Raw genomic sequence first — 14,623 nt, 5'->3', positions numbered from 1 at the left:
TCCTTCCTTCCTTCCTTCCTTCCTTCCTTCCTTCCTTCCTTCCTTCCTTCCTTTCTTTCTTTCTTTCTTTCTTTCTTTCGTTTTTTGAGACAGGGTTTCTCTGTCCTGGAACTAACTCTTGTAGATCAGGCTGGGCTTGAACTCACAGAGATCTGCTTGCCTCTGCCTCACGAGTGCTGGGATTAAAGACATGTGCCACCGCTGCCCTGTGGCCCTGGTATTTTAAATGTTTCCAAATATGTAAGAAAGGGCTTTTAAAATCTGAGATGTGTCATGCCATTTTGTTGCTTTAACTGTCATGTCTCCCATATCTTAGATATTATAATCCCCACTTACAGAAAGTTTTATCCCCAGAGCCATACCACTGTTTGTACCAATGAACTTTAACATAGCTGCTAAATTCCATGTTTTGTTGTTTCTGACACAGAATATCACTCTCAAGTAAGTAGTATCCAAGCTAAGATGGAGAGGCTTAGGCAGGAAGAACATACATAGAATTAAAGCACTTGTATTAAATAGTCTTATAATGATTGTTGTTCTGTTTATGAGTTACTATTACTGTATTTAACCTTTGTGATTTGTCATGGTTGTATCCCATAGGTATAAGATAACTGATATTATTGGGAAAGAAGAAGGACTTGGAGCAGAGAACCTTCGGGGTTCTGGAATGATTGCTGGAGAATCCTCATTGGCTTATGATGAGATCATCACCATCAGCCTGGTAAATATTCCTAGAATGATGATTCATTTCAGTGCTAGGGAACTCACATAAACTAGGCAAGAGCTCTCTACTATTAAGCTATATCCCCCATTCTCCACAAGGTATTAAATTTATTGAACAGCTGGGTGTGTGGCTGGGTTTATTTCTACCCTTTCTCATTGCCATTCAGTCCTAAATGGCATTATTTCCTGAAAATGATACGTCTACAAATTTATCATAATCATACACAAGAAACAGCAACATGGGATGATATAAGTTACTGGATTTCCCAAACAAACCTAGGCTTATTTCAGCATTTAGTTTCATTCTTATTTCTCTAAATATTCTACCAGGTTTTTAACAGTTTGAATTTCTTCTTAGTACTTAACTTACTTGTGCATGTTATGGGGATGACAGGCATCTGTAAAACAGACAAATAAATGGACCATGACTCCTGGAGCATTTAATACTTAAATTATTCAATGAATTTTGTTCCTATTTGACCTGGAATTTGGGTGGGTTTTATATTATTGTTAGACTTCATAAAAAAACAGTGATTTTTTGATCATGTGAATTTTGTACATTTAGTCTGTACTTTTGTTTTTAAAGCATGGGAGAAGACATAAATAAATGACATACACAATTTATTCTTTTCTTAAAGGTTACATGCCGGGCCATTGGTATCGGGGCTTACCTTGTCCGACTGGGACAAAGAACAATCCAGGTTGAGAATTCTCACTTAATTCTGACAGGAGCTGGTGCCCTCAACAAAGTAAGTTGCCAGAGTTTGGAAGAAGTATATGAAATTGTTTAATGATTAAAAAGAGTGACTTTTTAATTCAAGGTCCTGACTAGATGGCAGCCTCTAGTGTGGCTCCTCCTGTAGTGTTTACTCATTGACTTGCTTACCCATTCATTCATTCATTTTATTCAGTTAAATATTTTGAGTTCCTCTGTGTGTACCAGGCATGATTCCTAGTCTTGAGTGTGTATGTGTGTATATTATATATCCATAATATAATATAATATAAAAATGTAAGTATGTATTATATGTGTGTGACATATGGTATTTATGGTATATATTATAATATATGTATATTAGAGAAAAAACTATATAACTGTAGTGAGAGCTGTGGGCTGCTTCCCACCGCTCAGCTCCCGGCCACCTTTACACCAGAAATAACAACACACAAATTGTATTCCTTTAAACACTGCCTGGCCCATTTGCTCTAGCTTCTTACTGGCTAATTCTGACATCTTGATTTCCCATTTCTATTTATGTGTGTAGCACCCCAAGGTGCGCTTACGGGGAAGATTCTAGCCTATGTCCATCCTGGGTTGGAGCTTCATCGCGTCTGCCCTGGAGAGGAGAGTGGCATGGCATCTGAGCTTCCTCTTCCTCCCAGCATTCTGTACTGTTTACTCCGCCTACCTAATTTTCTGTCCTATCAGGGCCAAGGCAGTTTCTTTATTTAACCAATGACCTGCCTCCATCACCTCTGTTCTGAAGAGGTCATATTCTAGTCTCTGTCTAGAAAAACTAAGAATTGAGTTTTGTCCCAGCCTTTGATATGTGAAGAGATATGGTCTCGCATAGGAAGCCATCATGTCCTAAGTGTACTAGCTTTTGTTTTTGTTTTTGTTTTTTTTTTACTCCACAGTATGAATTTAACACTGGCCAAAGTATTGGGGATGTGCAATTTTAATGTTTTGAGAAATTTATAAATACACCTCTGAAAAAGAACACTTGCGTAGTGGAAGTGCTCAGTAAATAATGAGTGGTAAAATGATTGGGGGTGCATAGATGAATTGCTGAGGAAGGAAAAACCAAGACGTGTACCTTCAGAATGTAGTGATCCATATACGCTTGTAAGGCTCTTCTGAAAGGGGTAAAAGAGAGTGAAACTAACAAGACAGTGAAACCTCTTCCCTCAGTATCTCTGTCTCTCACATACACTTTTGGCATCTGGACTTTATTTTCTCTCTAGCAGGAAATATATGTATGGAATTTGTTTGGAATAGTTTGAGATTACTTGGATTACATTGTATAAGTGTATAACCTTCAGCTCTACATCTTTCTTGTCTGCAGAAGAGGGGTGTTATTTTGCACCTTTATTTTGTGAAGCTAAAGAAAACATACAAGTACTTGACACAAAGTGTAGGTTTTCATGGATCTCCCTTACGTGGCTTGGTGACTGCTTTTGTAGAGTTATACACATGCCACGATGTACTGGAAACTGTGTTCATGCCCCTTGGCTTTGCAGTATAGATTAAATACTGATCGGGGGGTTAAGGGTGTTCAATTTTGCTATTTTGAGAAATCTCTGAAAAAGAACACTTGTATAGTAGAAGTGCTTTTTAATTTTTTTCTTAAGGCTTGGTTTTTAATGAAATAATAGGGACTAGGTGGAAATCCTATCCTTCACACTTAAAAAAAATGGTAGATAATTTCATTGTCTAATTAGCTTGAGGGAATATCAGAAATTAGGGGGATTGTTTGATGTGGGAGCTTGTTCTCTGCCTTCCTATGAACTGTGTCCTTTGGATTTGCTTTTCTTTCTAAGGAAAGGCAAAGCAGTACCCAGACTGGAAATAAAAGTAAAGAACTGCCACCATTGAAGATTATTGCACTGAGAAAAATTGCTGAGAATCTTAATTTTTTAAGTTGCTCTTTAGATATTATCTAAGAATGAGATTTTGATGAACATTGAAGAGAGTTTTAGACACCATGTTCTATGAGGATAGAATTTTAAAATGACACACGCCCCTTTATTTCTGTGATGTTTTCTTATGCGGACAGAGACTGTGTCTCTGAAGTGCACATGGTTACATTAGTGTGTGCGCGTGCACACACACATACACACACACACCCCAGTATGTTACATACACAGATTGTTGTAATAGCAATCTGTTTTGAGGGACTCGCATGCATCTTGTTAGTTAATTTCATTTGTGACAAGAAGAAAACACTAGAGGTTTCTTTCTTAAAATCTGTTTTGATCAAATTCAGTATTCTTTTCCCTAGCCTATAGGGCTGCTTGTTAGAGAAAGGCCTAGTTACTGAGAGGAGGCTCTGTTGTAGCTTGTTTCCAGAAGAATGTGATCATTTTAGTTGAAGGGGGTGTTCTTTGTAGAGGTTACTTAATCCTGCTCCACCTGCTTTTCTATCTTCATGTCTGCACCTCTTAAGTACAAAGTCTTGCTGCTAGAAAAACAACCAATTTCATGCAAGTTCATTAGGAATGTCCTTTTGGCCCCCTTGCTTCTCAGAATGAAAAGGAAAGCTATCAGAGAGCTCCCTGTCTCAGATTGCTTCCTCAGACTCACTCCCAAATACTGTCTTCTAATATCCTTACTCTTTCTAGTCTCTGCTCACTGTTCTCTGTGTACATTTCTTTCTATCTCACTTACTCCAGAGTTGTGCTAGTCACTCTTAGTGTATGTCTTTCATGTGAGTTGATTATCTTTGTTTCTATGTCTTGCTTGTAGATTCCACTCTTTTTTTTCTGAATGTGCTTCTCTCAGAAAGCCTTTGTGTGCTTGAAGTACTGTGCGGCTTCATTTTAAACCTTGACCATTTGCTCACTGTATTTGTGTACCTGTGTACAGCGTGGAAATGTAGGTGGTACATGCAGGCTTATATACAGTATCAGCCTGTAAACATCTGATACTCACCTTTTGGAGTCTTTATCCTTTATGTTAAACATTAGGGTGAAGAATAAGAAAGGGGTGTACAGAGGTTATAGGGAAAAAAAGATTTTGTGTGTGCAAGTGCTGATCCCGTTGACCCCTTTGAAAATTGAAATAATGATAATGCGAATCTCCTGACTGCATCAAAGTATCAGCACATCAAAAGCCAGGAGGCATGAAATGCAAATGATAAAGTGAAAGCAGATGGATTGTGCATGATCGCCTGATGCCCAATGAATTTTAAAAGGTGCTGGTTTGCAAGGGTGGGGGTGGGGTGGGGTGAGGGGACTGAAATAAACACGTTATCCCTGCAATTTTTTTTGTTCTTGACGCTCACTCCTGACAATATTTTTTCACACTTGAGTGAACACCCACTCCATCTCTCTCTCCCTCTCTCTGTCTCTCTCTCTCCTTTCCATCCCTCCCCCCATCCCACCTCTTACACGTCTCAGGTCATGTCGCTGCAGCTCCGGTGGAAATAATAAGATATAAACCACGAGGTTGTTATTTGCATAGAAATAGCATGGAGCCCCAGGCAGCAAGAGAGAAGGACACAGGGATCATTTGTCTAAAATTTTAATGAAAACTTTTGCTGAGACAGAGATTTTTTAAAAACTTTCTTTCTCCTGGATTTTTTCCAAACCCTTCCCACCCTCTCAAGCCCCATCACTGATTTAACTTATCATGGGAGATTGGGAGAAGAAGTGTTGACATGCCACATATCTTCCTCATGTAATGCAGCAACGTGCAAACTGTTTGTGCATTTAAAAGATAAGCTTCAGCACATACAATTTCCAACTTATTACATTGCCTGTGTACATTGGCTTTTATGGCTGCGTTCCATTTCTGTGTATGTGATGATGCTGACCTGTTTCTAGTGTACACCTTCCTACCTTTCACTTCCAAATAGTCTTAAGAGATTTCTTCTTCCCTCTTTTCCTACTATAGTAACCTGCATAATAAATAAAAGTATTGCTGCTGTATTTCTTCTTCTCCTTCTTCCTTTTTTGTTGAGTTTTCTGTACATTTTATTCTCCAGTACTGTTCTCTAATGCTGTATATTTTGTTTCAAAACTATAGGGTATCTTCCACATTTGTATTTTTATTCTTTTCCCCTGGTGATCAGAGTATTTATTTTCCTTCCACACCTGCCTTGTTTTGTTACTTGCAGTTAATTGTAAAGTACTCAGAATATTGCCAAGTCAAGGAGAGAGATGGTTTCTGGATTTGACTGTTGTGATATAGAATTGACACTTAAACCAAAGGCAGTGAGCTGGTGATTGGGGGTAACCCAAGTGATGTTTAGAACTCAAAAATCAAGAGCTTCTTTCCAATTTCTTGTTGTTTGGGGATTTGACTAGTGGTATCCTGGCCCAGACAAAACTGAAACAAGTGGAAAATTGGATGAGTTAGAACTTAAGTTTCATCAAAAAGGGCTCAGGTCAGGTCTCTGCTTAGTGTCCACAAGAGTGTTGAGAGTGATGGCATAAGTAGAAGTTCATAGGATTTGCTTCTTTGTGTCTCTCAAGGTTATAGTAGGCAGAACTTCAGAAACTCTAAGCTGCAGGTAGCTAGGATGATGGGGCCAACCTGAAGGGTCTGACTGACTACCCGGTCTAAAGGGACTCATGCTGGTATGACAGAAGCAGCAGTTGTATACTTGAAGTTTCAAGTTGGCAGCATAGACCCTTGGGGAGCTGAGATGATTGCAGTTATAAACTCCTAAGTTAGGGTGCCTTTTGGACATTTGTGGTAACATAAATATTTCCCTTCCTTGAGCACCTCTCAGTTTCTATTTCTCATGTTTAACATAATGCCCCGTAGCAGCCAGGCTAGAGCTGTAAGGGAGCACTGATACAAGCCAGAGCCTGCTATCTCTCAGCCCCAGACTTGATGAAATCCCATCATTGGACAGCAATCAGAATTTGTGGTTTATGGGTGTGCTCTGGACAGCAGTTGCCTGTGGAGCTAAGGACTCTACTAATGGCTGTGATGTGTGGGGGATAGATAACTCTGAAGGTTATATGTGACTTCCTTGTGGCAAACATTTTTTTAAAGTTTCTCTTTCTCTTTTAGGAAGAAAAGAAATCCCATAATCTCTTTCCCTTTGGTAAAGTTAGACCCCTTTTTCCACTGAATCTATCAAGAAAAAAAGTACACATGATTGAGAGCTCTTCTAAAGGCTAAGTTTGCTAATCTTGCTATTCTTTAAGATTCATTTTTATTTTTTAATTATGTGTATGTGTGGTGAGAGTGTACATGTAATTGTAGGTACTTGTTCTGACCAGAGGCATTGGGTTCCCTTATAGCTGGAGTCAAAGGGAGGTATAAGCTGCCTGATGTGGACACTGGGAATTGAACTGAGGCTCTCTGGAAGAACAGTATGTGCTCTCATCCACTGAGCCATCTCTTTAACCCTAATCTTGCTTTTGAGATTTGGTCCAAAAAAATTGCACTATGCAGCATGAAATGTGTGTTGTGACATCTGACTCTCAAACACAGGACTAGGGTTCATATGAAGGAGACTTGTTTGTGGGAACAGGGACTTATACAGTACAATTCATGCTCACCCATGATGTTGTCATATACAGTGTGAGAGAGTTAGGGAAGGAGATATTTCTCAGCTATCACTGTGGAAGAGTTGGCATTGTCTCTTTGACAGAAAGAGGTTACATAGACTAGGAACATAAGACTCAAGCCAAACTCCTCAGGTTTAATTTTTGTTTCTACCACATACAGATTATCACCTTGAGCAATTTCTCCACCCCCTAACGTGTATTTAAGTTTTACTAATTTTTAAATGGGAGCCCATTATAATACTTATGTACCACAGCTTTTGTGGGGATTAGATGAACTAATATAGGAAACTACTGGTGCTATTGTAGTTTCTCTAAAGTACATTCCAGGTCTGTACTGACCACAGTTTATTATCCAGACCCTGGAAAAGAAATATAAACACAGTATTCTTTAAACTTTCTGGCTCTCTTAAGGCAAAGATTCTGAGAGAGAGAGAATTTAGATGTCTTTTTTTTTTTTTTTACTGTAGTAGTACATTCACATATTGGTGTTCCCAGTAGATGTTATCTAAAGACCATTAACACACTTTGGAACACCATTAATAGGAGAGGCACCATGTTTGGTTATGATACGGTAGTATGTGTGTCAGTCATCTGTTTCCAAAGGTCCCCAAGGATTTGTTGATACAATAGCCCTAATCACTCAAAGCATTATTCCATCAATTAGCATTTTTAAAGTCCCTCACTACCTATTTTTGCAATGGAAAGTCCCTATGTTTCTATAGCTCCAAATGGAATCTCCTCCTTTGTGAAGAGGCTGTTTAGCATATTGTCTAAGTAAGCTTTGCATTGACAGTTTGAATGAGTTCTTAGAGAATATTGTAGTGGCCAGATCTTCTTAATTGTCAAGTTCATCTTCTATACATTGACAAAATGTTGGTAAATCTGGTCCCAGCTGTTTTGGTTTTCCTTTGATGCTCCTCAGATTTGTGGAAAACCATACTAAGTATTCCTGACTCTGTTACCAAGTCTTAGTGACCTATAACCAGCCTCGTCCTGAGTACTGGCTTGGAGATACTACACAGTGGGATTGCCATTCAGATTTCTGTGTGTGTGTGTGTGTGTGTGTGTGTGTGTGTGTGTGTGTGTGTGTGTGTGTGTGTGTGAGTGTGTGTGTATGAATATGAGTTTTTTAAAGTTTTGTTTATTATGTATAGAGTGTTCTGTCTGCATGTATGCTTGCAGGCCAGAAGAGGGCACCAGATCTCATCATAGATGGCTGTAAACCATCATGTGGTTGCCAGGAATTGAACTCAGGACCTCTGTAAGAGCAGTCAATGCTTTTAACCTCTGAGCCAGCTCTCCATCCCGTCATTCAGATTTCTATTACAAAAGTTACTTCTGAGTGCCCCATGTGACTATAATGGCCCCAATACTAACGACTTGGGAAAACAAGTTCAAGTACAGAGCTTCTAGATAGAGAGAAAAGCCTGTGTCTCTGCTCTGGGACCCTGAATACAGGTGTAGGAATGCTCACATTGACAAAAATAGCAGTAATGTGCTAAAAGTTTTTGGAGTTCTAGAATGTTCTCATTTGATTTTTGTTTATGTGGGAAACGCCATGGCCAAAGCTACTTAGGGAAAAGAGGATTTGGGGGTGGTTTTTTGTTTTTGTTTTTGTTTTTTTTTGATTTTCGAGACAGGGTTTCTCTGTGGCTTTGGAGCCTGTCCCCGAACTAGCTCTGTAGACCAGGCTGGTCTCGAACTCACAGAGATCCGCCTGCCTCTGCCTCCCGAAGAGGGTTTATTTGACTTACACATTCTGATCACAGTTTATCTTTGAAGAAAGTCAGGTAGGAACTCAAGCAGAAGCAGTGGCAGAACACTGGACGGAAAACTGCTAACTGGCTTGTTCCCTATAGGTTGTTCAGTCTGCTCTCTTGTACAGTGTAGTCCAATGTACAACTACCTGTCCAATGGTGGCACTGCCACAGTTTACTGGGCCCTCACACATCAATCATTAATCAACAAAATTTCTCCCCTATACATCCCCACATGCCAATTTGATGGAGGCAGTTCTTCTTCAATTGAGATTTCCTCTTCCCAGGAGAATCTAGTTTCTGTCAGGTTGTCAAAAACTAACCAACACACCTTTAACTAAAAAAAAAAAAAAAAAAAAAGGCTTTTGGGCAGTCCCCGTTATACAAGCAACTTTGGACTTTAATCCTTTGTGTAAAATGGGAAGCATAAACTGGCAGTGATGGCGCACACCTCTAATTCTAGTACTCGGGAGACAGAAGCAGGCGGATCTTTGAGTATGAGAGCAGCCTGGTCTACAAAGTGAGTTCCAGGACAGCCAGGGCTACACAGAGAAACCCTGTTGTGAAAACAAACAAGCAACAACAATAAAAATGGGAATCATACAATATATTGTTTACCTTAAAATGGAAGTCCAGAAAAGCTCTTAAATTCCTTTTAATTGATAATATTCTAATGCTATGAAGATGTGTATTGGTCTGGAAGTATGGAACTATGTTAGACTAGAACAGAAAGAATGGGTTATAAGAGTGGAATTTTTTTAAAAAATTACATATTATGTTATATAATAGTAAAATTACATAATTAAAATTTATCTTGAAGGGCATAGTGGTTCGTGTCTTTAATCCCAGCAGAGGCAGCTGGATTTTTTTGAATTTGAGGTCATCTTGGTAAGTAGTGAATTCCAGGACAGCCAGAGCTGTGTGGTGAGACCCTGGAGAGAAAGAAAACACTCAAAAGTTAATTGTGTCACAGAGACTCAGGGATCTCCTGCAGTGTCATGCAGAAGTTTTGGGGCCCAGTTTCCTTCTGTTTTGTTATCAGCTGCATTGTCAAAAATCATACTTTGGGCTAGGGATAGTCCTTTAGGAATAATAGCTAAAATTATTTGAGTACAGTGTTTAGTAGAATTAGTAAAAGTGTCATAGTTTGAAGGCACAGAAAGCCTTGAGAATACACAAACAAAAACTAACCTGCCAGAATTTATGCCCTCACTTCAGTATGCAGTCTCTAAATCACCTTATATATGTGGACCTCTGATGTATCTCTACCCCATCCCCAGAATAACCATTTTACCTTCCAAGATTCTGGGGTGTCTTTTGAGTATGAAATGAAGAAGAGTCTCTACTTCATACATTCTGTGGTTCAAAAGGGTCTCTTCATTTCCTGCTGCTAGTAAAGCATTTCCCCTAAACTCAAGCTAAGTGCCCACTTATGTTTGTGAACGTGGTCCTCTTAGGCAGAACCTTGTCCTCAGCTCCTTATTTCTCTAATCATCCTTTCATTCCACCATTGTTTGGTATGTTTTCTTCACTTTTCTCTTTCTATACATGTTCATAGCTCTATTTCAGATTATTCTTCACTTGAAGCTTACTACCCTGTTAGCCCTCTCCTCTCTCCAACCTTTCTTCTTTCCCAACCCCATCCTGGAAATCAAGTAAATTAGCTTCTCACCCTCGCCTCTCAGTTAAAAATCCTGTATTCCTCCAATAGTGTCTCCTCTTGGATTTGCAGTCCTCAGCCATCTCCAATAACCATCAGGCTGTCAGCTTTGCAGCTCCCTGCTACCTCCCACCTCCCCCATCACTCACCAGAGAAAAAAGAGAGCTGGAGCCAGAGCTTGAAATATATCATGCAATAGTGTATCATGAATTTGTTGTGAATCACAGCAGTGAAGCAGGTTTATTTATTTCTGAGACCTTAAATCAATACAAAGTAGGTCTCTTAGTTCTGAAGCTGGGATGGAGTGTGAAAAAATGAGCCCATTGTACTCTTAAAACTTTGGGGAAAGGAGATGACAGCTATATAATTCCATTTACCAGGCACTAGGGGCTTTAATGTGAAGGTGACAGGGAGCTCTTTGTGCATTTAGAGCACCATATCTTCTAAATAAAAGATCTGTACACCTGATAGTGGAACACAGCTCCAAGTTTAATAATCTCCAAGCATTAGACCAAGCCAATATGTTCCCAAGTCAGAGGGGCCCCCCAATGCCCATAAATTAAAAGTGCAAGAACTGCACATGTTGGTAGATTAGAAATGCAGGGACTCCAGTCTTCTCTGAGGAAGGTAGACCTGAGCCCTTGCTGTGCACAGACTGCTGTGTGAATATGATAAAGACTTGGGACTCGAGACTGTTTAGAAATCTGACTCCTGGCTGTTCATCATTCTAGGAGATGTTCCCTGTGCATGGATCCAAATCTATGTCCCCTCTCCTTCAGAGTGGCCATCACCACACAGTCTAATCAGCTAATGTACACAGGCAGGAGAGTTGAATCATGAGAGAAGCTTAAAGAGCTTTTTAGATTGAACTCCAGATTGCCATGCCTGGGCTTCTTGTTCTTGTGCTTGAGTCTTGACCAATTCCTAATTTTAATGATGTCTTGGTGCCTAGGATTTAAATTCTTTAAAATAGCATGCATATCTGAAAAAGTGAAAGACCAGTGTTATTAAGGGGAAGAATTCACCCCAGTTTAGTCAATAACATAAGATGCAAATATGATAGGCCATCTTAACAGGTAATCAACTTTTGGATACCTTCATTTTCTACCTGACTCATTGATATCTTTTCTCAATAAAGCAAGTTTATACAACTTAGAGCAGCCCTGATAATATATGACTAGTTACTGATTTAATACTAGCCCATGTAGAGATGTTTTTGAAGAAGTCTAGAGGTATGGCTCAGCTGGTAAGGGCACTTGATGCCAAGTCTAAGGAACTGATTTCCATCCCAATCCCACATGATGAAAGGAGAGCACTGACTCCAACAGATTGTCTTTTCACACGCACACACACACAAACAATAAATGTTAAAGAACAAGGTAGGAACCAGTAACAGCTCACAAACATCACCAAGCACCTGCACCAAGGAGAGCAAAAAGGAACAAATCACTTGTTTCCCTTTTATACTACACATTATAGCATAAGACTTCTGTTTCTAGTAGCACAACTTGCTCAAATATGTCAGTGTTGAGTTTCTATGTGGTCCTTGGAATTCATTGCATTTCTGTTTTCTGTAAGGTTGCTCTTATGCTGTAGAGATATCATGATTCCTGATTTCATGGTATTTAAAATAAACTTCTCATTTACAGGAATATCTGTGGAAAACATATTTGATAAGAGACATAATCCAGAATACACAAAGAATTCTCAGAACTCAATAAGAAAACAACCCAGACTTCCTTGCTCATCTTCTCCCTCCTTCTGTTCCTCATTGGGACTTTGGGAGCTCAGTCCAGTGTTCCAGTATGGGTCTCTGTCTCTATCTCCATCCATCGCCAGATGAAGGTTCTATGGTGATATGCAAAATATTCATCAGTATGGCTATAGGATAGGATCATTTCAGGTTCCCTATCCTCAGCTGCCCCAGGAACTAACTGGGGACCTCGCCTTAGGCACCTGGAAGCCCCTCTAGGTCCAAGTCTCTTCCCAACCCTAAGATGGCTCCCTTAATTAAGATATGTGCTTCCCTGCTCCCCTATCCAACCTTCCTGTATCCCAATCATCCCGTTGCCCCAAGTTCTCCCCATCCTACCCTTCTCACTTTTTTCTCCCCATCTCCCCTTACCCCCCTCCCACCCCACCCTTAAGATCCCGATTTTTTGCCTGGCAATCTTGTCTACTTCCCCTACCCAGGAGGATAGCTATATGTTTTCTTTGGGTTCACCTTCTTATTTAGCTTCTTTAGGATATCAAAATATAGACTCACTGACCTTTATTTGTGGCTAGAAACCAATTATGAGTGAGTACATCCCATGTTCATCTTTTTGGGTCTGGGTTACCTCACTCAGGATAGTATTTTCTATTTCCATCCATTTGCATGCAAAATTTGAGAAGTCATTGTTTTTTACCGCTGAGTAGTACTCTAATGTGTATATGGGGTGCACCCACCCACGGAGACAGTGGGGCTGATCTATTGGGAGCTCACCAAGGCCAGCTGGATTGTGACTGGAAAAAGCAGGGGATAAACCTGGACTCTCTGAATATGGTGGACAATGAGGGTTGCTGAGAAGCCAAGGTCAATGGCACTGGGTTTTGATCCTACTCCTTGTTCTGGTTTTGTGGGGGCCTAGCCAGTTTGGATGTTCACCTTCCTAGACCAGGATGGGGGGGGAGGACTTTGGACTTTCCACCGGGCAGGGAACCCTGACTGCTCTTCAGACTCGAGAGGGAGGGAGGGAGGAGTGGGAGGCTGGGAGGAGGCGGAAATTTTTTTTTCTCAATAAAAAAAAAAAATCTAAAAAAAAAAAAACTACCTACTTCATAATGCTGCAGCGATGGTTTAATGAAATAATGTTTATAAATCACTCAATGTGGTGGCTGGCTCATAATTAGTGTTCAATAAATATAGACTCTTATTTAAAAAAAAGAAAACAACCCAATAGTTAAATACATGGGCAAAGACATTTGAGTAGACTCTCTGTGAGGATGGACAATAAGTACATGAAATTATGTTTGTCACCACACATTAGGGAAATTAAAACCAAGTTTCACAGCATTACATTTTTTTTCCATAAATGATAGCAGCTTTTTGTTTGTTTATGGTGATGGGAACCAAACCCTAAGCTTGAAAGATGCTCAATTAAGTGCTCTACCACGGAACTACATCCCACCAAAAAGCATTTTTTTTAAATGTTTAACTGACAAATTCCAAATACTGATGAGGATTAGGATAGCTAGAACTCTGTACACTATTGAAAGAAATGCAAAATAGTATTTCTACTTTGAAATTGTGTTTTTGGTTTTTGTTTCTTTTATTAACTTAGCTATACACTTACCATCCAATCTAAAAGTTAAATGTCTCCAAACGTTTGTAACAGCTTTCTTTATAATCTCTTCTCAAACTGACAGCAACCTAGATGCCTACCAAACTGACAAATAAATGACTGAGTTGTGGTGCCCAGCTGTGCAAAGGAGCTGCCTACATTTGGACTGTATGAATGAATGTGATGCATTCATTATGATACCCATAAGAACCTAGGTTCCGAATGCTGCACACTCGCAATCTGTTTATGTGCCATCTTACAAAAGGCAAAGCAAACAGAGCAGAAATGAAGTCAGTGGTTGTTAGGAGTAGGCAGAGGGCACTAGGGAGCATGATGATAGACATGATCCTATGTCATTGTGGTACTGGTTTTGACTAAATATTTATGTTTGCCAATTGTTGTGTGAATTCTATTTGGTCTTAATAATAAAATCCCAAGTCAATTATAGGGATAAATGCTGAAAGATCATAGAAGCCACTAGTTCTTACCTCTACCAGTGCTCAGACCAAATGGGCAATCCTGTCTCTAGAAATCCTCAGATTAAATTCTGTCTCTACGAAACCTCAGACTGAATGTTGAGCTTGTGTCTCCTCCTGCCTTATATTCCTCTCTGCTCAGCCATATCACTTTGTGTCTCCACCTCCCTAGTGTTGGGATTAAAGGTGTGCGCCACCACTGCCTGGTCTCTATGGCTAGCTAGTGTGACTAGCTCCACATGCTGATCTTCAGGCAAGCTTTATTTGTTAAAACACAAACAAAATATCACCACAGTCAATGTCATAGAATTTTACACCATAAATGGACACGTTTGTTACATGTGAATTAAACCTCAATAATTCCCCACCCCCTTGGTTTTCTTTTGAGACAGGGCCTTGTGTAGTTGAAACTGGCCACCAACTCCTGATTTTCCTACC

At 39.8% G+C, this 14,623-nt stretch overlaps 1 protein-coding gene across 6 annotated transcripts in view; it reads left to right on the top strand.

The window, feature by feature from the left end:
- Acaca (acetyl-CoA carboxylase alpha) overlaps positions 1-14,623 on the top strand; it is a 282,227-nt gene that overhangs the window by 217,129 nt on the left and 50,475 nt on the right. For all 6 annotated transcript variants that reach the window (XM_026780511.1, XM_026780510.1, XM_026780514.1 and 3 more), the window contains 2 exons: positions 601-721; positions 1,362-1,472. In XM_026780511.1, coding sequence (XP_026636312.1) covers positions 601-721; positions 1,362-1,472 — 232 coding nt within the window. The remainder of the gene's footprint in view (positions 1-600; positions 722-1,361; positions 1,473-14,623) is intronic.

This window comes from Microtus ochrogaster, chromosome 7 (genome assembly GCF_000317375.1).
Source record: "Microtus ochrogaster isolate Prairie Vole_2 chromosome 7, MicOch1.0, whole genome shotgun sequence".
Classification (NCBI taxonomy): Eukaryota; Metazoa; Chordata; class Mammalia; order Rodentia; family Cricetidae; genus Microtus; species Microtus ochrogaster.
This window is presented reverse-complemented; position numbering and strand designations above follow the sequence as displayed.